General features: G+C 52.9%; 2 protein-coding genes and 1 long non-coding RNA gene across 13 annotated transcripts in view; 2 read left to right on the top strand and 1 right to left on the bottom strand.

Annotated features, from left to right (window-relative positions):
* The first annotated feature begins 1,807 nt into the window (after positions 1 to 1,807).
* On the top strand, positions 1,808 to 7,355 carry LOC130544234 (zinc finger protein ZFPM1-like). Its single transcript, XM_057315109.1, has 5 exons — positions 1,808 to 1,972; positions 2,183 to 2,685; positions 2,989 to 3,121; positions 3,807 to 3,897; positions 5,630 to 7,355. Exons 1-5 carry the CDS (start codon positions 1,808 to 1,810, stop codon positions 5,833 to 5,835), a joined length of 1,098 nt encoding a protein of 365 aa, XP_057171092.1. The 3' UTR covers positions 5,836 to 7,355.
* ADAR (adenosine deaminase RNA specific) overlaps positions 2,049 to 26,065 on the top strand; it is a 38,192-nt gene continuing 14,175 nt past the window's right edge. For 3 of the 10 annotated variants that reach the window (XM_044379054.3, XM_057314895.1, XM_048225402.2), the window contains exons 1-4: positions 2,049 to 2,138; positions 21,758 to 23,187; positions 24,774 to 24,957; positions 25,414 to 25,562. In XM_044379054.3, the coding sequence (XP_044234989.2) occupies positions 22,475 to 23,187; positions 24,774 to 24,957; positions 25,414 to 25,562 (1,046 nt within the window). In that variant the 5' untranslated portion in view covers positions 2,049 to 2,138; positions 21,758 to 22,474. Of the gene's footprint in view, positions 2,139 to 17,145; positions 17,334 to 21,757; positions 23,188 to 24,773; positions 24,958 to 25,413; positions 25,563 to 26,065 lie in introns of those variants that run through there. The other 7 variants (XM_044379051.3, XM_026485296.4, XM_044379052.3 and 4 more) reach the window with 4 other exon arrangements.
* LOC130544205 (uncharacterized) lies at positions 7,717 to 16,389 on the bottom strand. Of its 2 annotated transcripts, XR_008960306.1 has the most exons (8): positions 15,292 to 16,389; positions 14,437 to 14,653; positions 13,933 to 14,056; positions 13,348 to 13,487; positions 12,726 to 12,872; positions 12,233 to 12,414; positions 9,647 to 9,986; positions 7,717 to 8,914 (listed from the first exon to the last, which is right to left on the bottom strand). It is a non-coding gene; the product is annotated as an uncharacterized LOC130544205 (long non-coding RNA). The 2 variants fall into 2 exon arrangements; XR_008960305.1 differs by having other exon boundaries at positions 12,726 to 13,487; positions 15,292 to 15,628.

Below are 26,065 nucleotides of genomic sequence, written 5' to 3' on the forward strand. Positions count from 1 at the left end.
TCAAATGTGTACACATCCAGTTGTTTTGAACACAGCCCCAACAAGCAGGCTTTTAGCCATTTACAGCCACCTGCCTGTTTTGCATCCTTCAGGAAACTGCGAGGGACACCTGCTAGTCACAGATTAGATAAACCCCGTGGTTATGAAGACCCCAAACTGCTGCTGCCCTTCGGGAGCTTTCTGACCCAGAGACTTCCTGCTGGGCTGCAGAGCAAGGTCATCTATCCCTGGGGATTTCCTCGCCCTCGTCTCCTTCTAGATGCCCCAGAGTCTCTGCGTTGTCTGGTTCTGGGAGGGACTTCCCACATACCGATCTGTCAAAGCCCGCCCAGAGAAAGTCTGTGTGTGTGTTACTGCCACCTCGTGGTCACATCTTTGTCCTTCACCCACCCTGAAATCCCTCCAGCCCCAGACTCTGACATTTCACAGTAAAGCAGCATGGCCAACAATGAAAGGCTTAACCTCAGGGACAGTCAAGAAGTCTGGGATGAGATGCCATTTAACTCTCATTTCATTGCCCCTGATCGAGAAGTCTGAAGCATTAGGGAAGATATGGATGCCAGTAGAAGTGTAAACTGATGTAACCACTTTGACTAAAGATGACACCGTCCTAAAAAAGTTAAACACTGACACACCCAGTCCCATCAATTGTACTCCCAGGTGAATACACCCAAGAGAAATGTTCGTACAGAACAAAGGCCATGCTCATAACAGCACTGTTGGAAATAGCAAAAAACGAGAAATTGCATAAATGTTCAGCAGCCGGAGAATGGATGAATAATGAGACACTCACATGATGGACTAATATGTAGCAGTGAAAATGAAAGAAATGCAATGAATCTTAGGTCAATGTCTATGCCCCCAGGATCCGTCTGTTGAAACCCTAGTGCCCAATGAGATAGTATTAGGAAGTGGCAGCATTCATGAGTGGGACTGGCTGCCTAAGAAGGAGCCCCCACGGAGGTCCCTAGGCCTCGCCATACCAGAAGTCTGCCACCAGGAAGAGGAGCATGCCGCCACCTGCTTCCAGCCTTCAGAACTGAGAAACCGGGGCGCACAGGTGGCTCAGTCAGTTGGGCACCAGACTCTTGGTTTCGGCTCAAGTCCTGATCTCAGGATCTTGGGATGAGCCCCACCTGGGACTCTGCACTCCGGCGTGGGGGGGTGGGGGTGGGGGCGGGAACCTCTGGTTGAAGATTCTCTCCCTCTGCCCCTCCCCCCACTCGTGCCCTGAAATCAATCAATAAAAAAAAAAAAAACGTGAAAAATAAATTTCTGTTGTTTCCAAATCTGGGGTTTCTCAAGCAGCCTGAACGAACTCCGTAACATGTTTATGAAATAAGTCCAGAATGCTAGACAGAAGTTAAAAAAGCAACAGAAACTAGTATGTTGCTTAATGACTACAAATGTGAAAATATGTTAAAACAATGTAAGAGTTGTGTAAACACAAATCAGGATGCAAATAACTTCGGAGGGGGAGGCAGTAGCAGAGGACGGGGACCACGTAACCCGTCATGAAAGTCATCGGCAGTATTTTAGTTCTTGGGTCGGAGGCTGAGCGGGCCCGTTAAAGGGGATGTTCACCCTATGACTTTTTTTTTAAGCAGGCTGGAGCCCAGGGCGGGGCTTGAACTCGGGAGCCTGAGATCGATCGAGACCTGAGCTGAGACCGAGACAGGGGCTTAACCGCCTGAGTCCCCTAGGCGCCCCTCATTGTGTGACTTTTAAATACAGTAATGTGAACAAGCCATCCAAGGACCACGTCTTAGCAATGAATCCTGCGTCCTTGAGGCTCTCTAAAACAGCCATGGTACCCTCATACCGCGCAGGCTCGGCCGAGCACATCGGCAACGGCCGGGAGCTCACCTGCGGCCTCCCCAGCCCAGCACATGCCCCCCAGCGAGCCCCCAACAACAACCGGCAGCAAAGCCCCAGCAGCCACTACGCAGACAAAAGAGGCGGCGGTCACGTGGTACTGCCGCCCACGCCCGGCGCGCCGTGACGTCACCACTGGGCGACCGGGCCATTGATTCCCGGCGGCTGCGGCGGCGCGGCTACGTGGTGGGGGCGGGCGGGGAGGGTCTGCGGCCGTGGCAGCCTCTGGGGTCGGGCCGCGGCCCGGAGGATCACCGCACCCGGTAAGGAGGCTGTTTCCTTCTCCGCACACCCTTCCCGACCCAAGCCGCTGAGGGAGGGGGGCTTCGGGGAGGGGGCCCAGGGGAGCGCGCCCGGGGGGGGGAGTGTGCGTGCGCGTGCGCCCGGGCGCGTGCTCCCCGTGTGTGCGCGCGTGCGCGCGTGTGTGTGTGTATGCCCGGGCGCGCCCGGTGCGCGCGCGGATGCTCTGGCGCGCGTGCCATCGGAGGCCAGCAGCTGGGTACCACCGGCGCTGCTGCCCTCGGCGCGGACAGCGGCTGGACGCGGGGCACCGGGGCTCGTCCGGGTCCGCGCCGCCCTGCGTCTCCCCGCCGGGACCGCCTGCTCCCGCACCGCAGCCCCGGGGCAGCCCGCGCGGCCCCTGCGTGCCTCCCGCGGGGAAGGCGTGGGCGTCCGCCGCGGACAGCCTGCTGCGGGTCGCGGCCACCGCGCGGTGCCTCGGCCTGGCCCTGCTGCAGGAGGCCTAGTTGCGTCACCGCCCTGTCCTCCGCCCTCCGTCTGCTCGGCGTGGTTCTCGGGCCCCGCTAGAGGGTAAGCCTGCCGCAGGTGTTCAGTGTGATGTCAGAGTTTGGGAGACTTGCCTTCAAAAAGGGATACCTGTCATTGGGTCTTCAGTGCAGCGCGGGGGAGCCCCAGCAGGCGCTTGGCCGAGACGCCGGAGGCCGAGCTGCTCTGGTAGCAGACTCGCGCACAGAGGCCTGCGCTGCTGCCGGGGAGGGAGGCCGGGGAGGTCACGGGGAGCGCAGGACGCAGGGGCATCAGCTTGTCGAGCAAACGAGAGTGATGGTGCCAACTTCTTTCTTTACCAAAGAAGGCTCGTTCCCATCGTTTCAGAGCTCCCGAAATATCTTTGTCGTTATTTAAACAAACAGTTGCGTGCTTGCTGTTTGGGAAGCAGAGGAATAAGAGTGGAAATGGGCATGAACTTTGGAGTCAGGTCTGCTGTTGGCCGTCTGTGTTACATTCAGTGAGTTATTTAACTTCTCCTACTCGGTCTTACCGACAAAATGAGGGTTATTATATCTACCTGGCAGGGCTATTGTCAGAATTTGAAGTGTCAAGCTATTATTAGTAAGGGTACAGCACCCAGGCACTTGAACTTGCTCCCTTGCTGAAGGCTTCCCTTGGGTACTGCTGACTGAGAAGGGGGGGAGCTTTTTGCTATTTTGGGTGTTTGCTATTCTGCTAAATGTGATGAAGCAGACTTGGGGGGGTAGTAGAAGAAGGAATCTCAGAACCCATAATCTCTCTACTAAAGACCTCATAAAATTTTAGAACTAGAAAGAAATTAAGGCCTCGCTTAATTATAGCTTCTCTTTATTGAGTACTTGCTATGTGCCTGACACCGTACAGAACACATTACATCCACTAATTTGATACCTCCCGCGACCCAGCGCAGTAAGTAAGCATATCCCCATTTTTCAGATGCAGAACATTAGTCTCGGCCAAAATCCTGACACTAGTTAATGGCAGAACTGGAACCCAGGCTTCTCAGGGTTGTTCTTTCTCAGTGACTAGAGTCCTAGTAGCATGAACCTGGGGTAATGGGGCAAGGGAGGCATAAGCGGAGATCAGAGGGCCAGTATTTGCTGAAAGAATAATATTTCAGATTGTTCAGTGATAAATTATCTTTTATTTTACATTTTACCCAGCATTGTCCAGATGTGAACCGAGATTTGGCCTTTTCACCCAGAGAAAAAGGAAAGGCTCATGGGCACACAGTGCTGGGATCGTGGGCACACAGTAGGTATTTGGTAAATACCTGTGGAAAGAAGAAAAAATCTTGAGGTATTGTTACTTCTGCCAGAATGAGACCCATTTCTTAATACACAAAGGCGTCCTTAAGTTAGCTGTTCTTATACGGTAATGGGGTAATATGAGCATCTTTCTTATTCACGGATTTAAAGATTTGAAGCTGTATTTCAGACCGGATTGATATTATTATCTGTGACCAACTGGTCGGAGTTTTCAGATATGTGAACAAGAGGATCTGAGCTTTGGGCATCTGTAGTGATCTCTCGAGATACAGTTATTTTGCTTTAACATCTGTTAGAATTGGACCATAACGGGTCCAGCCGCCTGAATTAAGTTTTCTGGAGAACACTGGGTGATTGTTTGGTATAGGGTAAAGAGTTCAAAATACAAGTTTGTGGCAACATTAAATATTTGGGAAAGACCTGTGACTGATGTGCATTAATGTGGGAATAGTAAACTGGTTTTAAACAGATGATATTCTTGGTGTCCTTGATCAGCTGTTCTGTGTTAGTTCTTTGAAGATGACTTCGGGCCATAGAATGGATTATATAAACTCACAGGTTTATATTACTCGTCCACGTAGACTGTAACTTACACACACACCCAAGGACCTGTCGTTGCTGCTTCTATACCTTCCAGATGCCTCAAAGCCACCTAGTTCACTGTCTGTATCAGACTTAATGGGAGAAACTCTCACAATCTGTCCTCCCTTCCCCCTGTACCCCATCACCACTATGTACACAGTGAAGTTCTTTCCCCCCAAAAAGGGCATATGAATGCAGTTGCGAATGGCAGAAACCCACCGTAAACTAACCGAAGCAAAAAAGAGCCCCCCCAGCCCCCTGTGATGATTTAAGTAGGAAGTCCAAAGATGAGTTTCAGGTATGGCTGGATCATAAGGCTGAAAGAATGTCATGAAAACTCTCTTGGCCCTGCCTTTCTCTGCTCCTTTTTGTTTACTGGCCTCATTTTCTCCTGCTGCTTTCTCTAGACATGCTGAAAAAGCTGAGCACTGGCAGCCCCAAGCCAGTGACTTTACAGTTCTCATCTGCATTATAAACTAATTGTAGTGGCCAAGGAGACAGGGACGCCATGGGTGGTCAGGTCTGTGTCACAGGCCTACTCCTGGGAGGAAGGAGTAAATTGCTCCTCCATAACCACATGGAATGACTACTGTATGCATGTGTGTTCGCACACGCACCCGTATCCCACTCTTTGAGGCCCTTCCAGAGCCTTCCGACTGGAACGAGCCCCCTTGATTTTGTGTGTCCGTCGAGTTGTGGCTGTGTTTGTGCTGTGTTGTGGCACTGACCCTGAGCCTCCTGACCCTTCCACACCTGTGCAGCGGCTGCATCCGACTGCCTGCCTTCTGGACTCAGATCATGCTTCTCCTCCCAGAAGCCATCCTTGACTTCCGTCAGTGAGTCAGGCCCCCTTCTCTCCTGTTCATGGGTAAACCCCTGAACACAGCCCTGTTATAGATTTGGTTACTCCCATCCTGCGTCGGCATTAGTTCTCTTCCCAGCACTTACAACCAGCTTCTGTATATTGGTTTGTTTATTGCCTATCTCTCCTCGTTAGAACATCAACTTCGTGAAAATAACGAGGAAAGGATTTTTGTTTCATTTACTGCTGTGTCTCTAGGACCGAGGACAGCGCCTGCACGTACTGTGTGCTCACTAAATGTTTATTAAATGAATGAATGAAAATCTGCCCACAGGGAGAAATGCTGACATCGTGTTGATGAGGACTCCAGTCTGCACAGTATATACAGTAAATGTCTGTAACCTCCAGGACTGCGGGCCCACCCTGGAAAGGCAGAACCTCTCCCCAGGTCCTGCAGAGGCCAAGGGTCAGGCCCCAAGGAGAAGCCACATGGAAATTCCACCCTGTGAAATGTTTCCCTCCACACTCAACCCTTTCTGAACGATGATAGGTTGTATGTAAGGCTTTTCCGTAATCTGGGTCCTTCGCCTCAGGGTGTTTAGTTTTGAAACATTTATCTGAGCACTTACAATGTGCCAGGCACTGTTCTAAGCCTTTTATAAATAACTCATTCTTCGACTGGAGTTTTGGGAACAAGGGTTGTGAACTTTAAAACTTTTTTTTTTTCTTTTTAAATACCAAACACTCAAGAAAGGCCGGAATATCTCAACTAGAGGGCCGGCTGGATGGCTCGGTCAGAGGAGCAGATAACTCTTGATCTCAGAGAGGCGTGGCGGGGTCGGGGGGGGGGGGGGGAGGAGGAGTCCTAGCCCCACATTGGGTGTGGAGATGACTTAAAAATCTTAGGGGGGAAAAAAAAACCCAATTAGAAAATTCTGCCAGCAGTGAGACCCTCTGTGCAGCTCATCTCCCCCTCCAGAGGCGGCGCTACCGCCTGTGTTCTGTGCCTCCTTCCTGGGGAGGGTTTTAGCTGTAGCCACTGAAGAGGTGAAATTACACGTACATATCCGTGTGTGTGCACAGTATCACTGCGTAGACCTCCCCGTACGTCCGCTCTGCATGCCCATCCACACCCCTTTCCTGTCCCGTGGCCAGGGTGCTTCTGCTGCACCCACCACTGCTCCCTGGGACACGAACCCACCAGAACAGGATTGCTCAGGTGTTGGTCTTTCAGCCTCTCCCAGGGAAGGCCCGCAGACCACATCCATCTTCCCAGGTGACTGGGCTTTCCCTTCTGAGAACCCTGTCCAGGCCACGCCCACTCCCTTTGGTTTCTTCTTTTCACACACACCAGTAGTTGTGGTAGCAGTGGAGACTTGGGGGGCTGGTGTTTAAGACCACACTCACCTCCACCTGCCGAGGACCAGGTGTAGTCCCGACGCGCTTCCAGAGAAGTGAGTCCCCATGTCCACTGCCAACGCCCAGCGCTCTGTGCACCCAGCGCTCTGTGCGCCTGTCGCAGCCTGCCCACCCCAGGACTGGGTATTTTAACTAAAAAAGGAAAATATTCACTACGTTGTCTGGCTTTAATTTGCATCTTTTGTTATGATTAAGTTTGAATTCTTTTTGCATATGCTTACCATTTTTATTTCTATTTTTTAAATTCTCAGTTAATATTTGTCTATTCACTTAATTGCATTTAAGTTACTTTTTTTATAAATTACACAAATTCCCTAAAAAACCTGAGTATGTGCTCATGATAAAAACAAACAGAAAACTTATTTGCTGTGACTATTTTTCTAATTTGTTGTTTGCCATCTACTTTTGGCTTTTTCATTAAACATACAAAACCTATTTTTCATTATTCTGTAGACAAATTTTGTACTTTTTGATTTCTTCCTTTGCTTGTAAGCTTTAAAATGTTTTTTCTTCATTCTGTATTCTAGTATTATGTTTTGCTTTTTTATTACCTTAAGCTAATATTCACTTTTATTTCCAATTTTAACAAAATATTTGATGAAAGTATTGTGTAATGTTTTAAATAAAATCAGTTTGAATTAGATGAAGGTCGGTCTATGTTTTATTTTATATTACATGAGTGTATATATCATCTATTTTTCCTTTTTAAAGGCATTTACTAGACGGTCAAAGCCTAGGAGTCTGTGAACCTGAGGTTGGAATGTGTGTACGCTCTCTTAATTTTGTGTCCTTAGCATGTCCATGAACCGCTGCGTGGGTGGCGTTATCGGTGGCTGCTGAGCTACCATAAGACGCTCTTGTCCCACTGGCAGCTTTTTGGTGTGTAGCCAAGAGGATGAGTTTAGCCCCTTCCAATTCCCTCATCCCACTGTTTCCTGAAGACTCTTTTTTATTATGATACAATTATATATAATAGCAAATATTTCAACGAATATTGACAAATATGACAAATATATACCATTTAATCACCATCCAGATCAGGAAAATAAAACATTTCCATCACCCCAGAAAGTTCCCTCCTGCCCCTTCCTCGTCATCCCTGTCCCCAGAGGCCACCACTGCTCTGAGGTCTGTCACCCCCATAGACTAGTCCTGCTGCTCCAAAATCTCACATAAACAGGACTCTGCAACGTGCACTTGCGTGTGCGGCTTCTCCAAGTTGGGCTCAGGCGTTGCCCTCTGTGTGGATATACAGCAGTCTACGCACTCACCACGTGACAGACGTTCGGTTTGTTTACAGTTTAGGGCTTTTAAGAATAAGCTCTGTGAATATTTTTCTTCTTTTTTATTGAGGGTACAAAGCACATAACGTGAAATTTACTGTCTTCCGTTTTCAAGCGTACAGTGCAGTAGCGTTACCTACCTTCTCATCGTGAAACATCCAGAACTACTTCTCTTGCAAATCTGGAACTCTGTACCCGTCAGGCACCCAAGACACCCGTCTTAGCCCGGCTCTGGGAACATTCTCCGTCAGTCTCTGTGTGGCCGTTTCTGTGTATTCTCCGCGGTGAGGACCTGGGAGCGCCCTTGCTGTAGGAGCCGAGTCGCGTGCTTAGCCTTGGAAGGAGCTGCCGGGCAGCTTCCGAAGTGGCGGCTGCATTTCGTGTCGCCACCGCGGTGTCAGAGAGTCCGCTGGCTCCATGTCCTGACTCAGTTTACATATTGCGAGTTTATTTTAGCTATACCGTTAGCTGGGAAGTGACGTGGTGTCGTATAGTGTTGCCACATAATATTTTAATCATTTATTTACACGGCTGCTTCCATGACTAGACTCTGAGCTTCTTAAGGGCAAGCTTCACGCCATTTGTATTTATCTTTTTATTCTTACTGACCCCCTCCATTTTTGGGGTGATAGATGCTTTGTAATAGAAAACTTGAAAATTGTAGGAAACTGTGAAATGAGTAAGATCCCCGGTAACCCTGTACACCCACACGTGTTGGTGTGTCTCACACGGTGCCGTGTCGCCTGCACCGCAAGCTCGTTGGCTCTAGCCTTGGTTGATTCAGCCGCTCGGCAGTGTCCCAGCCAGGCTTCCGGTCTGCCACCTCAGCGCATCGCCTGTCCACCGCAAGGGACCTTCATTACAGGAAACCAGGACAGCTTGTTGTGTGTTCTTGGCCAGAACTGTCACTTGTATCACTGGCAAGAAAAACGGAGTGGCCAAGAGGAGGTTATTAGAGGAATTGCAATCCCCCCTCTGGGTCTGGGGAGGGAGTCTGGCCTCAGGAAAGTGGACAGAACCAGGACTGTCTCAGAAAGAAAGGCTTAGTTGTAGGGCAGGTGGTGAGCAATACTTCCCACTCAGGCATGTTGTTTCCCAAAGCTGAAATTGTTCTCTATCTGCAGTTTCGTGTTCTGTTCACTTATTATGATTTAAACATTTTCCATGGCATTAACTCTGTCAATACCACTTTTATGTGTTGTGTAATGCATGACTGTTCCAGAATCTACAGGACCATGTCTCCAGTTGTAGACATTCGAGCTGTTTCCAGGTTTTTCCCTGTTGTGAACAGTGCCATAGCAAACATAACTTCTCATACGAGATTTCAGATTCTCTTCCTCAAGGTAGATTTTTATGATTTTATTATTATGGTTATTAGTAACAACTAGTAATAGGATTACATATTTTTTAAGTAGGCTCCATGCCCAGCGTGGAGCCAACACAGGGCTCAAACTCATGACCCTGAGATCAAAACCTGAGCTGAGACCAAGACTCGGACCCTCCACTGACTGAGCCACCCAGGTGCCCCTACGATTATATTATTAATGATCATCGTTGTCAACTATTAACTGAGGTTATGGACATTTAAGACATTTGATGCACAACGTCAGGTCACCTTATAAAACAGTGGAGCCTGTCATTGGTCTTACCGCCAGTGTAGTGAAGTGCCTGTTCTCCTCCTCTCCTCACTGTCTCCTTCCCCCGCCTCGGCTTTGCTCCCATCGTTGGTATATACTTGCTGCACGGATCGTTGTTGACTTGCTTCTATCGCCAGAGCCCGGAGCTGGGTCACAGGGCTGTAAGACTCGCAGTGCTCGGGAGATGCAGACACTACGAGTAGTCGAATGGTCAGCTAGTGACAACGACCGTGAGGAAGGCTTGCCTAGGTTACGGCTAGTGTAGTTTATGTGGCTTCTGCCCTCGCGTAGGGACAGGACTTGAGAAAACAGGGTTGACTTGGCTTTTCAAAGCTGCAAGGATGCTCTGTGGCTGTGGGACAAACAGAATGGAAGGTGACTTTTGTGAAGTCTGATTAGAGGAGGCTTGGCCAGGAAGTGGGGGCATAACTTCCGACCTCGTTAGGACCTTGGGCCTTTATCCAAAGACGAGTGGGTAGCCATAAAGGGTTTAAAGAAGGGAGATGGCAGTGACCTAATCATATCTGAGAACATTTTGGATAGGGCCAGGGTGGATTCCTAGAATCCAAGATTAGATTGTGAAGGTACGCATGGAGTCCCCAACTAGCACTGAGTAATCTCATCTTTTATTACCAATTTTATGAATGAAGACATAGATCATACTACATTTTCATGTCGTTAGTTATTAGTACGATTGAGTATTTTCCCAGGTGTTTGACAGGCATTTGTACTTGTGAGTGTGTGAGATTCTTTTTATTGAATGTAGTTTTCATGGGGACAGCTACGTGTCATGGCCAAGAGCACCTGGTCTGGAGCCAGAACGCCTGAGTCTGAAGCCGGGCTCTGGCACCTGCTGGCTGTTACCTTGAACGACCTCTGTAGCTTTGGTCGGCCTCAGTTTCCTCTTCTGCAACATGGGGACAGCAGTAGTGTCTCTCGTAGGTGATTGTGGGGATTCCAGGCTAGAGCGCAGCGCCGGCCCGCGTGAGCCCCGCGTCTGTACGCGCTCCCTTGTTTACGTCGCCGACGTACACGTATACTCAGGAGCTCTGTCTTGCATGTGTGTTGTAACAGTGGTTCCCTCCCTGTTTTCATTTTTTTTACTAACATATTTTTAAACTTATTTTCAAACAGTGTCATATTTTTTGAAGTACAAAACTTATCTGCAGCAAACAGATGTCCTTCTCCTTTCTGATATCTTCCATTGCTGTGAAATAAGTCATATATACTGACTTTGTTTTTTAGTGTTTTTATTTAAAATACAGATAATCCTTTAATCCATTTGTAATTTATGCTAGCTTATTAATGTAAGGCAAGACTGTAAATAGATTTTTTCCCCCAGAAAAGCCAACGAATTGGCTGAGCTCCATGTTTTGACAACCCTTCTTCCACTCACTGCTGCTTTTGGCTTCCTGTCGAGCACCGGACCCGTACACACACTGAGGTCTATTTAGGGCATGTGGCTCTGCTCTGTCAGTCTGTAGCTCCATTCTTGTGTGATACCAGCGCTGCCATGAATTCCGTAGATATCCACTCCTCACCGCTCTAACCTCATTAGAATTTGCAATGAACTGTTATTCAGTTTGACTCTCGCTGGCACCCAAAAACTGTTCCACCGTCACGTTCAGGGTTGGTGTATCCTTCTGTTTAAGACATATATTCTTCAGCAGGGTTTTATACTTTTCCACTTGTAGGCTGTTCACATTCCTTGAGATTATTTCTAGATGTTTCTCCCTCCTTTTTAAAATTTATTTGCTGTTAAGAATATAGTATTTTTACGCTACATATAAGGAGGAAGTTGTGTTTTGTATATTTTTCTTATATCCGGCCATGTTCCTTGACTGCCAGGTTTCTAAGAGTTTTTCATTCTGCGATCAATTAGAGTTTTGGTATTATCTGCACATAATGTTTTTTCTTTACTTTTAAGTTTATCTCCAATTTCTGTTTTCCATTACATGCTAGAATTTCCAAAAAATGTTTAATACCATATTTCTTTCACTCTAAGACTGATTAGCATAGAGCACGCTAATGATTCAGGATAGCTTTCGAGGACTACCATATGAAGTGTACCACACATTGTAATTCACATGACAGTATCAGAAATGTTAGGGTGCGTCTCGGAATTGAAGAAATAAGGTAATAGTAGTAATGGTGGCCCTCCTTATTTTCTCCTTTTACTGGGAATGCCTGACCCATTTTAAATATGGTATTAGCTGTTGCTTTGTTGTTATATATTTTCGAATGAAACAAGAGAGTCTAATTCTGCCGGACAGTAGTGAGAAAGGTGTACTGTCTGGTCTAACCAACAGGTGGAGACGGGGCTGTGCGTGCGTCCTCTCTGACGCACAGATCCCTGGCTGCAGAGCGTGGTCTCTGCTCGTTTGTACTTGGAGCTCCCTGGTTGGCCCTGACCATCAAGGATGGTGTCTTCGCTTCCCAGAGCTGCAAATTTGGTGGCTCGAAACAACAGAGTTCTGGAGGCCAGAGATCTGCAAGCCGTGTCCCCAGGCTGAAGTCACGGTGTGAGAGGGTGGGCTCCCCACAGGGGCTGTCGGGGAGAAGCCCTTCCCGTTCCCGGGGGCTGCCCGCATTGCTTACCTTGTGGCGGCGTCACTCCCGTCTCCAAGGTCGGCCTCTTCAGACCTCTCTGCACTCGCCTTCTCCTCAGTGTGGTTGGGGACGTTTGGGAAACTGTCAGTACTGAAGGAAAAGCTTCTAAAGACGTGTGTTAGGAATAGCAAAGCCTTTTTCATTCCCTTTGGCAATAACACTGTAGACACCTGGAAATGACACTAGTTCAGCATCCAGAAAGTCCACTGAGATTTCTACAGGAGCCCCTCAACCCCCACCCCTCTGCTGTCCCCAGTCTCCTCTTTGGTCCCCAGGTCTACAGCAACAGGGACAAGGACAGAGTACATTTCTTCTAAGACTGTTATGAAGACAGAATTAAAAACTGCACAAAGAAAAAAAATGCTTAAAGAAAAAAGTCAAGTCAGCGTATCGTTTATTTAGTAAATTGGTCATTCAAGGAATTGGCCGTTTGGCAAACGGCTGTCCAGCGATTGGCTGTTGGTGACATCAGCCTGCTTACCCAGGAAACAGTGCAGAGCTGCGGGGTAGAGGCAAGTCTGCCGTGCACAGGGCTGTACCCGTCCCTCTGCCTCCTGCAGACCATGGAGATGGGGACATTCGTCCTGCAGGAAGCTGGGACTAAGCCCATCCACTCGCAGGCTGGGTCCTAGGGAAGACGAAAAGGCCAGGAGTGCATGGGAGGTCCCCCCCTTTGGACCCTGACTCACGGAGCCCAAATGTGGGCCAGGAGCCAAACTAGAAGTCAGTCATATGCCATGTGCCCGGCCAGTCCGGCGTAGGGGAGGCAGACTGAGGGTGTCAGGGCTTGATGCATAAAGTCACAAGAAGGTCATCTTGGGGGGTTTTATAAGACGAAGTATGTGTCGACAGTTAACTTCCATGTGAAAATTTAGCACAGGCCTGCTAGCCATTATTCTTACACGGTTTTGACATTATTACTAATCCTGTACCTTTCACGTTGGATGACACTTGATGTCTCAACGCCTGGCGCCTGTAGATAGTTGGTAAATACCACTTTTCTTTCATTTGTGGATAATTCTGCTTGGGCACAGGCAGGTGCTGCTAGTGGAGGCGCTATTAGCGACCCCTGGGGCTTCTGCGGTACTTGAGGCATCGCTTACCTTACTGTAACTTCAAGAGCCAGTCTAGTCATGAACGCCAGCCGTCAGCATAAATACAAGTGCAGAGCACTGCTCACCACTGGGCAAGTCACCGGTCTGTGCGCAGAAAGCCTTACGGGTTATCAGAGCAAGCGGGGCTCCTGTGGGAAGACCCCGAGAAGGTTGCGATTCCGTTGCTATGGCAGTAGCTGTTTCCGTGAAATCAAAAACCCAGAACCGAAGAGAAACGACAACCAAAAAGGCAGGCAGCACATGCATGCTTCGCAGCTCTGTGAATTGCTTAGTATGGATTTCCTAGGAGTTAGGACAAGAACAGGAGTTTATTGGGACAGCTGGGGGGCTCAGTTGGCTAAGGGCCCCCTGCTCAGCAGGGAGCCTGCTTCTCCCTCTCTCTCTACCCTTCCCCCTGCTTGTGCTCTGTCTCTGTCAAGTAAATAAATAAAATCTTGAAAAAACAAACAAAACAAAACAGGAGTTTATTTATGTGCGTGTCCTGTTCTGAAATGATGCCCTAGTAGTTAAAAGTAACTTAGTAATTTATTACTTTTTTAATAACATGTCGCAAGTTAAGTAGCAAACACTCACAGGCAGGGCCTTTCTGTTGCCGCGTGGCTCTCTGAGCAAATACTGAAGGAGTGGCGGACGTCTGCTTTCCCGAAGGGACACAGATGGTTCACTTGAATGTAGCCCGTATGTGCATCAGGCCCGGCTATAGGAAATGAGGGAGTAAAAGGACTGCTGTAAATATGCATCCCTGCACACAGTCAGTTTATACATAACAAGTCAAATTAATCATTTCAAAGCCAGACTAACATTTATAGTTAAAAAGCAAAGACAACAGAGATTGGAGACTAAAACCACCCCGGGAGCCCAGATGATATCGCATCCTTCCCCACCATTGGGGGGTGCAGGCCCCTGGAGGCACACAGGGAGCCAGAGCTTGGCCGTGTTACGTGGAAGGCAAGCTTTGAGAGTGGGGGGGGGGGGGGCTGTTTCACGCATGCCTTATTTTAGATGGTAACTCTCATTTAGGCATTTAGGCGGTTGCTAGAAAGGAGCCCTAGGTGGTACGGAAACAGGAGGACTTACATTTGGGGTTACCTCACAAGCAGACACTCAGGGGCCCCCAGAGGGGAGCACCTGTGTGTTCTTGGTGACTTTATGCCCAGAGGAAGCACGGGAAAGGTAGGCAGCGGTGAATGAACAGCAGGGGACTGAGGTCAGTTTGCATTTTCTGAAATTTTCTTCAATTGACGTGTTACTTTTGGTTCATTTTTTAAAAGTGCTCCATCCAGCTTGTCGAGCCCTACAGTAGAACAGCACAGAGATTGACATCAGCACCCCACAGGCGTGTGGGAGCCGAAGCAGTCACGGAGGGGGGTGGTGGCCCCTGAGGGGGACTGAGGACGGCAGCTGCTGCTGTTACGCGGCACGCGCCGACCTCTCGGGAGCTCGTGTCCCCTTCCGCTTCCGCACCGCGTCCTGTGTCAGCCTGAACGGGACCGGGGTGGCAGTGGCGCAGCTTCCCCTGCTCAGCTGTTGTGACTGAGGCTTTTTCAGAGCAGTCTCGTACAGGGTCAAAGGCTGTGGGGTTGTTTAGCTGGAAGGCAGGAACACCGAGGTAAGACCGGACACATGTCACTTACCTGGAAAGGGAGACAGGCTGGAAGGACAGTGGGGAGGTTTGTGGTTGTTCTGAACGTTTTCAGGTTGTGAAGTGTAGCACCTCCGTGCAGAAATGTGCACAAAGCGCAAGCGTGTCCCTTCGCGAACCGTGGGAAAGCAGCCAGTCGCTCTTGTCGCCACCCACGTCAAGCTCTAGAGCGGTGCCCGCACCGGAATATCCCGTCCCCGTCAGAACACCCTCCTTCCTCCCAGAGGGGAGCCCGTCCTGGCTTTCATGCAGCGCCTGCTGCAGCTCGGCCTGGTTTGGGACTCACGCACCTGGAACCAGACAGGATGATGTGTGTGACTTTGTCCGTCGCTGTCCTGTTGCGATCATTCCCCAGCTCGGTGCACGTGGTTACAGTTCTTTCACATCTGCCCAATATCCCATCATTGGCATGGGCCACCCTTCATCCATGTTACTTTTCTTGGGCGCTCGGGATGCTTCCAGGCTGGGAGCTGTCACGAGTGAGGTAACGGTGAGCCCCTTGTACGTGTACCCAGGTCTGGAAGTGGAATTGCTGAATTGTAGGGTGTGTATGTTCACGCCTTCCTGCGTCATGGTAAACAGGTTTCCTGTGGCGATCTGGAGCTGCTCTGCACACGCGCCCCCTGGTCTGGTCTGACGGTTCAGGTGCCTGTCCGGGGGATGGGCAGTAACTCTGGTGGCCTCCCTGAGCATTGCCCCCAGTGGTGAGATTGAGTATTGAGGACTGTTTTGTAGGTTTGTGGATCTTCTCAGTTTCTTCTTAGGACGTTCCTGTTCTTTCTGCCCAGGGGTCTGTTAGTCAGCTAACCAGCCCTCTGAAGGTCACTGTGTGGGGGACGTGAGGATGTGTAACACCTGTTCTCTGTCGGGAGAAGACTGTCAAGGCAGATCCATAACCCAGTAATTCCCAGCATGGCGATCACTGTCAGGGCCACTCTTCCCCACCAGGCTGTTCGCAGAGGGTGCATAGCCTCAGGGCCTCACTGCTTCCCCGGCACACGCTAGGTGCTTCAGGAGTTCTGTGCAATGACGAGGCATTCTCGGAGGATGGTGAAAGTGCTCTGGTAGGGTGAGTGCTCAGTCACGGAGAAGCACAGAGTAAGGAACTACAGACCCCCCACTCCCCAGCCCAGAGTGGGGTGAGGCCTCCCTGGGAGGCAATAGCTTCATCCAGCAGATCTTGAAAGACTGTTGCTTCAGAAGGAGTGGAAGAAGCACATTCTAGGCCAAAGACTAAGTGTGTGAGGCACAGAACGGAGAGAGAGCTCACTGCACTGGGAATGTGAAACTGGGGTGATGGACACTGGGAAGGCGGATGCTCGGAGGGGATGGTGGAGAAAGGGCGCCAGCGGGATCTCGTTGCGGGAGGGCCTGCCTTGTGAGTCTCACTGGCAACGGGGATGAAGTGCAGATGAAACACAAGATGAAGTTCTCCCTGGGGAGGGATGGGGACTGCCTGTCACCAGGACTGATCTCTTGGACAAAACAGAGCAAATGTATAAACCGTTGCATTTCCCCTCTGGATTGCAAGTTATCTCTTGGGAAGTCAAGGTGTCATTCGAGTGAGCCCAGGCGGTGAGGCACAGTGAGGCCTGGATTTATCAGCCTCAGTTTCCACATCTGTCATTTGGGAATCATGCCTCCCTGGCAGAGCTATGACCATGAAGGAGGTCATGCCTGGGAAGTACCTCACCCTTGCCTGGAGGAGGAAGGTGTGGACCCTAAGTCGTGCCCATGCTGTTGTCGGTTTATAACATGCTGGGAATGTGAATAAATGGTCCACGGTGGGGACCAGTCGTTCGCAGAGACCTGCCCCGACCCGGCTGGCCGGCAGCCGCGGCCACAAGAGTGCTCCACCGAGGCCGAGGCCAGCGCCTCCGGTGGAACCACCGAGCTGGGCGCAGCCAGGCCCGCTTTCCTTCTGCTCTGGCCCCTGCGCTCCTGAGCGGGCCGTGCGCGTATCTAGGGCTGCTTTCCTGAAGGAAGGGCGTCTTGCCCCGAGGTCCCGCAAGGAAAGGGTTAGGTTCGCATCTGGCGGAAGCAGCGGCGCCTGCTGGCTCGGCCCTAACCCCTCCCCCTCCCCGCGGAACTTTCCGAAGGGGAAGTCCTTCGGAAGAAACGAAAGTGAAATTGAACCAGGGCCATTTCGCCACCGGCCGCGCGCCCCGGCTGCGTACTGCGCTGCAGACCTGGGGGCACCTGGCGGCTGCGCAGCGAGGGGGCGGGCGCCGGCGGGCCCACCTGGGGAGGGTCGCGCCTGGGTAGGGGAAGGGGAGCGGTTCGCCAGCACCGCCCCGGGACATGCGCGGCGGACGCCATGGACCCCAGGCAGGTGAGTCGCTGGGCCGGCGCCGCCCTGACCCCCCGCGTGCGCTCGCAGTCCGGTCGGGGACCAGGGGCGCGCGCGTGTGTGCGCGCGTGTGCGTGTGTCTGTGTGCGCGTGTGTGTGCGTGTGCGTGTGTCTGTGTGCGCGTGTGTGCGCGCGCGCGCCGTGTTCTAGGAATCTGCATCCGGCCTCTTGATGCCGCGGAGCTGAGCAGTGCGGGGAAGGGGCGCCGGAGCGGAGGGGCCCCGGGCTAGGCGGCCCTTCCCTTTCTGCGAGGGCCCAGCATTAGCGCCTCCTGGGAAGCACGCGTCCCTTTTCCCGTCCCCTCTCTAAACCCTTTCCACTTAAGACTTCTGGGGAATGAGAAGCAATCCTCCTACCTGCAGGAGAAAGTTGGTAGTGTCGCAGCCATATTCACTACTGCTAGGGACTGGCAAAGCCCAAATGCCCTTCAACAGATGGTCGGTTAGCAACCTGCGGTATCTCCGGCAGTGGTAGGTGGCTAGGCCGAAAACGCGGAGGGAGCGCCTGACCCGCATGTGGACCCTCGCGGTCACTACGCTGGGCCAAAAAGATGACGTGCTTCTGGGCCCCTTTACTTGACGCTATGCGAAGAACAAAGCTACGGGGATGGGAAGCAGCCTGGGTGTGGGGGAAGGAGCTGATCGCAGGAGAACTTTTGGAGGAGATGGAAGCTGTATCTTGATTGTGGTAGTAGTTACAGGGTTGTGTGGGCTTTGACTCCAGTCAAAACTCAGAGTATACACTGAAAAGGGTAAACTTTATGGATGTAAATTATACTTCCATTTTTACAAGTTGTGTATTTTTTTTTTTTATTCCCCTCTTCCAAAAGATTAGGGACACCTGACCTAACTTCACACATACCAATATGCGCTGCTGTGGAGCCCATGTGGCACAGGTGGGGGCCCAGCTCTGGATCCAAAACGTAGGAGATGAGATGAAAGTGAAATGGATGGGGTGTGGCTGTGAAGGGCTTGGGATGTTGCAGGACTTAGGAAGGATGGCCACAGGCTGGTTCCCACAGGCTCTCACTCCCATTTCGTGGCTCTCCACATGGCTGTTCTCAGGCCATGCTTTGGCTTAGCTTTTAGAAGACTTAAGGGGGTATAAAGACAAAATTAATAATTTCCCTGTAAATTTCCTTAAAATAACTGTTGTGAACAAATACATATATACTTTTCTTCTTTCCTGTCTGTGTGTTCACTCTCGTGTGCACACACATGCAGGTAATGCCGAGGCTTTTCCTTCTGTTTCCAGAATGGGCTTAGAGCCTACCTGTTCCTCAGCTTGCTCTTTTGTTGTTATTTAGTTCAACATTGTATCATTCCTAGATTTCCTCCAGGTAGATAGGTATAGATCGTAACACATGGTTTAAAAAAGAACAAAACAGTACTGTTCCATAGCATGAATGTGTCATAATTTATGTGGCTTCTCTTCTATAGACAGACATTCAGATATTTTGCAGGTTTTAGCCAAGCAACAGCAGTTTAAATCTAGCATTTAGCTAGAAGCTGACTTTAACCACTTTGCAAAATAATTGTTTTACCAGGGTCACTCCAACAGCTAATGGGAAAATCCCTGAAGTCCCCATAAGTCAGCTGTGCGGTAGGCACTCACTTTCTGTGCCCACATACACTTTGGTCCCTAGCAACATAGTGGGGGGTGGGCTAGTGTGCAGCCGGAGGAACAACAAAGACATGGGCTTGAACCTCTAGGGGTGGCTTGTTGCTGCAATCACTAATTCAGCAAATGTTGGTTCAGGATCAGCTTGATGCCAGGTACTATCGTCGGTGCTAGGAGTGCAGAGATAACTGAGACATAGTCCTCGCCTCCGTGGGAGCTCACTATGGAGTAGACTGTGCCTCTCCCCCCCCCCCATCAATACCTGATGGAGAATATCGGGAGTGGAGGGTTGAGTTATCATTTCTGGAGCACTTAATATTGGTAATCACCTTGCAGGTACAGTTTGTATGCAGTAAAAAAAGCAGTAGTATGACCAATGGTAAAGTAAGTGGTCTAATCGGAGTTGAGAGGGAGGGGCTCAAAGAGAGGAAACTCCCATGGGCTGTGAGTCAGAAGTCTCCAGAAGAAGGTGGCATTTAAGGAGATCTTGAAGGAAAGGGTCAGAGTTGCAACGCGGGCAGTAGAGAGACCATCAGGCCCACCGGGTTGGGGTGTAGGGAGTACAAAGATCGAGGCTTTGTGGCAGCCTCATGAGAAGTAATTAGGGGCTAAAGCTGGAAAAAGACACATTTATGAGAAACTATGGGGTGGGGGTGGACAAGATCACGCTTAGCAGCAACCCCAGTAGATGTGGGAGGCAAGGGAGGAAGGCAGGCAGCAAAGCTGGCTCAGGTTTCTACCCTTAATAACCGTGAGGGGAACGATGCCAACAGTTGTAGGGATAGCAGAAGGGGCTGGGTTGAGGGAAAGCGTCAATTTGGTTCAGAATATGTGGTGTTTGAGGTAGTGCAGGGTATCCAAGTGGGCAGATTATCTAGGCATTTGGAGATCCAAGTCTTAGCTCTTCACAAGGTGGCGGCTGGGGGTAATAGATTGGAACACTGTTTCTTAAGAGGGCTCATTTAGGTTGAGGGGGATGGAGGAAATCAACCTGGGGGAGGAAGAAGAGGCCCTTAGACAAAATCTTGGGGACTGATTATACGTAAGGGGTGGAAGAAAGGGACATGTAGAGACAGAAGAGAAGGGGCAGGAGACCGTCCGTGGGAGGGGCGTTTGTAAGAAGAGTCTCCATCACAGGGAGCCCGTGCGTGTGTGTGAAACTGACCGACCACCAGACAGGGGCAGCCGAATCCAAGTTCGGAGGAGGGTGTTACACCATCGGCGTCCTTCTCCAGCGCCTTGTGGAAGCCTCCATGCGAGAAGAGGGGGCAGGGCCGTTGGTGAGGGGAGGGAAGTGGCCGGGAGAGCCGGGCCGAGCGAGGACACGTGGGGGCAGAACGAGGAAGGCTTGGGAAGCCGCTGCGCAGCAGCTCGTGGGAGTCCGGCGGAAGTTGTGGACGCGCGGGGAAGTCGCCATCCGAAAAGAGCAGGACTCAGCAAACTCAGCCGGCAGACCCAGGGCTTCGCGTGTCGTCTGCGGCTGCCCCCGTGCTGCGGTGGCAGATCCGGCTGGTCCTTCCCTGGGGAAGAGTTTCAGGGTTTGAGGAGTGGGGGTAGCCCCAGCTAGCATCACGACTGAGTGAGGCGTGCACAGGCCACTCAGGTGGCTGAAGGGGGAGGCGGCTGTGAAGGAACCCCAGAGCGAGGGCACCGCGAGCAGGACTAGCCAAGTGCTAAAATCCCCTCGTGGTGACGGGCTGTGGAGGAGTAGAAGGCTACGGTCGCCGAAGGCGGTGCACGGCTGCTACAGGTCGCTGCAACCTTCGGGACCTTCAAACAAGTTGGGGAGGGACAAGCACGAGGAAACATTGTTGCTAGATGTCGCCCCCCCAGGTCCCTCCAGTGAACAGCACCTGGGACAGGAGGAGCCTGGGTCTGTGTGGTGGGGGAAGGGGTCACAGGTGCGCAGTGTTCTGGGACATGTGAGTTCCGGGCAGCCTGTGTCCTGGGGAACAGGATTCTGAAGGACAGGAGGCAGGAGCAGCTCTGGGGAGGCAGCGCAGGGACTTGGGGGGATGGGACTGAGGTGTCTAGGAATGGACCCCACCAGCGCCACACATCTGGGGGAGCCTGGGTGGTGTGGGCAGAAGTTCCCAGTGTCTGTTCCAAACCTGGACACACACTGAGTATGAGGACAGTGTGTCCTTTCTTTCCTAAGGAAACCATCCCCCTCCCCAAAACCAAATTCCGGGCCTCCCTGGGTAGCAGTGGCGTGGAGCAGATGAAGCGTGGGGTCCCCAGGTGGGAAGGTGCCCCCGCTGCAGCCTTGGAGGGCTGGGGCTCCAGGTCACCCAGCCCATGTGTGTTTCGTTCTCGCCATCCAGAGGGTAGATTTGAGAGACTGGGGTCCTGCCCAGGCCACTTTCTGATCCCTTCACTCCCTTGGCATTTTGAGGTTATTGTTCTGTTTTTGTTTTTAAAACAAAATGCCATTTATTTCTTTGTTCTTATCTTAGAAGGGTACTTACTTTGGAAAGTGGAAGGATTCATTCTCAACCCCCTAAAATCTGTCAAAGGGGAGAGAATGCGCGAGGGTGGCCGGAGAGGCCCTGCCGAGGCGTCAGCACCCCGCGTGCTCCTGGTGGCTCCCCCCACTCTTCGCTGCAGCAGCCCCCAGGCAGTACTGGCTGGGGGGGTTATCGGCCACCCTTGCTGGGTCACATGCCCACGTCCCCCTTGCCTCAGCACCCATCGGGAGGCAGGTGCGGTGCCCCCGGGCAGAGAGAAGGGACGGGCTCACGGCTGAAGTCCTCATTCACTTTCTTTTCTGTCTTCTTGTTCTGCAGGGGTGTTCGCTCAACACGTACCACCCCCGCCCATCTCAACGCTATGAGCACAGCAAGCTCAGGCACCAACAGCCAGGGCCAGGATCTTATCTGAATCGTTTCCAGCTCCAGCAAATAGAGTTTCTCAAGGGGCTGCTCCCTGAGGCACCCCTAACTGGAAAGCAGACACCATCACTGCCACCATTCGTCTCTGGACTCCGGCTGAGGTTTCCAGGACCGCCTGCCAGAGGCAGGGAACTGGGGACCTGGGGTGTCCCCAGGAGCGTGCCTCCCAGAAGTCAGGTGCTCCAGAGAGGGTCCCCTTGTCCTTTCCCACGTGGCAGGACTCTGCCGTGGAGAGGTGTGGACAGGCTCTCCTCACATTTCCAGGAGCTAGGTATCAGCCAAGGCCAGGAAGAGAGAGTCTTAGAGCTCTTGCAGGAGCTCGGGGAAGGGAAGACTGCCACAGCACGTGTTTTGGCTGGGAAGCTCAGAGTCCCGAAGAAGGAAGTCAATCGAGTTTTATATTCTCTGGAGAAGAAGGGCCAGCTGCATCGGGAGCCGGGAACGCCCCCTCTGTGGACGATCGCTGTTCAGGCTCAGAACCAGCCCGGCCAAGTAGCCAGCGCCCACAGTCGTAGCCAGGAAGCGCCCGACTCAGACCCCAGCTTGGAAACTGAAGACCGGAGCTTCGAGTCTTTCGAATCTGGCTTGGAAACTCCTCCTGAGCCTTTTGACATGGCTGAGGTCAGGGAGAAAGTCTGCGACTACCTGTTCAACGTGTGTGGTGCCTCGGCCCTGAATGTGGCGAAAAACATCGGCCTCGCCAGGGCGCGGGATGTGAACGCCGTGCTGATGGACCTGGAAAGGCAGGGCGACGTGTACAGGCAGGGCACCACTCCCCCCGTGTGGTATCTGGCCGACAGGAAGCGAGAGCGGATGCAAATGAAGAGAAACGCAGACCTCGGCCCCGACAGCGGCCCGGCTGCCAGCCCCGAGACCAAAGGAGACGTGCTCCCCTCCCGGCAGCTGGCCGCACCGGACGCCTCGGACAGCGTGGCGGCCACAGAAGACGTGCAGAACGGGCAGGAGCCGGTCGTTAAGCTGGAAAGCAGGCAGGAGGCCGCGCCGGAGAGGGTAAAGCTGAGGCCTCCTGCCCATGACAACGGCCCCTCGAAAATGGGATACATTGACTTTGAAAACGGCCAGTGGGCCACAGACGACATCCCAGATGACCTGAACAGTATCCACGCAGCCCCAGGTGAGTTCCGAGCCATCATGGAGATGCCCTCCTTCTACAGTCACGGCTGGCCGCGGTGCTCGCCCTACAAGAAACTCACAGAGTGCCAGCTGAAGAACCCCATCAGCGGGTTGCTCGAATACGCCCAGTTCGCCAGCCAGACCTGTGAGTTCAACCTGCTAGAGCAGAGCGGACCGCCCCACGAGCCTCGGTAAGAGACCGCCCACAAACCATACCTGGCGCTGGGCTCAGAGCAGCCTCGCAGCTCGTGGCCGCCCCCACCTCTTCCCTTTGCCTCTTCCGATCTGGAGCAGGAAATGCAGGCATCGCACCAGCCAGAGGCCCGGCTGAGCAAGGGGGAGGCTGACCCTTTGGCTGGAAGGCAGCTGCTTTGGACGGGCTTTCGTGCCTCAGTGTCATGCCTGCCTCTAAGGGCCAGAGGTCGTGAGGCCTGGACTCCCCTCCCATCCTCTTCTGTGGGCTTTCCCTCCCTTCCCCGAGCTGAGTTCCCCAGAGAGACACGCGAGCAGGGGGGTCGGGCCAGGCTGCACACACGGGAAGCAGCAGCAGGCCCCAGCCACCCGGTGCTCGGCTCCTGTCGGGACAGGGTGGTGTTGAGTGTTGCTGGCTGCCCGCCCGGCGAAGCTGGCGATCCTGGTGTTCTTCTTTGCCTCCTCTGTGCTCGCTGTGGTTCCCGGGCTGTGAAGTCAGTGCCCCACTCAGGCAGCTGGCCAGGCCCCGCACCGCCGGCCCCTGCAGGCCGCTGGACAGACGGAGGGAGACAGGAGGGCCCCGATGGGGCTGCTGCAGGGGCCTAGTGCAGAGGCCGCCACGGCGCAGGCCAGTGGGGGCGGGAGAGAGTTCCAGTGCCCTTTACCTTAGCCCTGGGCTGGTTTCCAAGAGTATGGCTTCCCGGCTGGGACCCTTACTCCTTAGGTCCGCCGTCTTCATGACAGAAACGTGTTGCAGGAGAGCTGTTAAGCCGGGGGGGTGTGTCCGAAGGCCGGCAGGGCCAGGACTGGTCTGTGTCTGGGACAGAGGCTGGGTGGCCGTCGTGCTCTCTTTTCCCTCCACCCCCCCCGAACTGGGGGAGAGCAGTGGGTTTTGCAGTTAACCTTTCTTTGGACTCCAGCCCTAAGAAGCGTTGGTACCATGTTCAAATATTTCAGCAGACCCAGGAAATAAGAAATTTGACCTACTTTTCTAAATGAAATCCCAGATTGAGCCAAGAGCCGAACAGATCTGAAAACTTGAGCACGAGAGGCCCAGGCTAAGTCCAGAGGCCAGGGACGGAGGCGTCTTGGTTTTCTGCATAACAAGAGGAGATGCCTTGCGTCTCGGGCTCTAGACAGACGGAGCTGGAGAGTGGCTATGCCAGACCCCAGCGCATGGGGTCTCAGGAGGCTGGGGACGGACACAGGCCCAGGAAGCGGCAGGTGCCTGCTCCGTGTCGGCCGCTGTGCAGGAAGGAGCCTTCGCGGCCTTTAGGAACCGCCTCACGGGGGGCAGCCGGCCACCGCGGCTTCAGAATGAAGGCTTCGGTGCTGCAGTGGCGATTTTCGCCCATCATTCGTGGTGCAGGCTCTCTTAACTCATTGCTAAGAGATCTGAGCTGTGTGTGCCCTCATGAGCTCTGGGGAGAGAGTCACTGGCTGCTTTGTTTCCGGAAGGTAGGGACTGAGGCTCCAAAGGGACAGGAGTCTCTGTGTGGCAGGAGGCTCCAGGGTGCAGGGCCCTGTGGAGGGAGCGGCAGGGGCGGCGGGCCCACGCTCACACGTCTGCTCACTTTCCGTCAAGATTTAAATTCCAAGTCGTCATTGGTGGCCGAGAGTTCCCCCCGGCTGAAGCTGGCAGCAAGAAGGTGGCCAAGCAGGACGCGGCCCTCAAAGCCATGACCATCCTGCTTGAGGAAGCAAAAGCCAAGGACAGTGGAAGACCAGAAGAGCCCTACGACTGCTCCACAGAGAAGGGATCGGAGAAGGTAGGCGTCCTGCCCTCTGGGGGCCCAGGCTCTGCCCACGTCACCCTGGTAGCAGCATTTAACTGACCTCTGCAGGCGGTCTGCACGCAAAGGGCCGAGTCCATGGCTCAGAGGCTGTGTCCCCCTCCCGCCTCTGCCCCACCTCGGCCACGCTCCCCTCCCCTAACACCCAGCGCCCCCGCTTCCCCGCCTCGCAGCCCCACTGTAATCACAGACCTCCCGGCTGGAAAGCGACCTTAAAGATGACCGAGTCCAAGCTCCGTTGTTGGCAGATAAGAAATGAGACCCAGAGTGTCTCAATAAGTCACCCTTTCCTGCCGTGCCCAGAAACACCCCGAACCCTCTTCCTTTGGAACGTTAGCCCCTCGGTTGTGCTTGACCCACCGCCATTCTCTCTGCCCGGTCGCACCAGCCTGTGGTTTCTCAGTCATTTCTCTTGTGTCTCGTTTTCTCCAGACGGCGGAGTCCCAGCCCAGCACCCCCTCCGCGGCATCCTTGTTTTCTGGGAAGAACCCCGTCACGACCTTGCTTGAGTGCGTGCACAAGCTGGGGAGCTCCTGTGAATTCCGCCTCCTGTCCAGAGAAGGCCCTGCCCACGACCCCAAGTACATCTCTTGTGTCGTGTATCTCTGCTGAGGGTTCTCAGACGAGAGATACAGCCTCCTGCTGGCCTCCCGAGAGGTGGCCGGTTATCCCACTGGGCAGGCCGACTGTTTGCAGTACGGACGGTGGGGAGCCGCGAGGCGTGCTCGCTGCTGCGGAGCGGACGGTCTGGGATTGGGAGCTCAGAGGGCGAAGCGGGGGCCGAGCGCTAGGGAGACGCTCGGCCTGGCGGTTGCTGGTGGTGGGTCTGAGAGGCACAGACCTGGGCGTACCCGAGGCTCCGCACACCTGCAGGTTCCAGAGCAGGGCTCCCGGAGGAGGGTCAGCCAGCCGGGTGCTCATGTGTCGCATGGGGTCAGCCAGGTTGGGGGGCCGGGGGCAGGAGGGTCCAGGGCAGCGACTTGTCGACGCAGAGGGGCTGCGCGGGCCACGCACAGAGGCGACGTGTGCGAGGACACGCCAGCTCGTAGAGGACGGCCCCACGGAGGCGAGGTGGGTGTCTCTG

The sequence above is a fragment of the Ursus arctos genome, unplaced genomic scaffold (genome assembly GCF_023065955.2).
Source record: "Ursus arctos isolate Adak ecotype North America unplaced genomic scaffold, UrsArc2.0 scaffold_2, whole genome shotgun sequence".
Lineage (NCBI taxonomy): Eukaryota > Metazoa > Chordata > Mammalia > Carnivora > Ursidae > Ursus > Ursus arctos.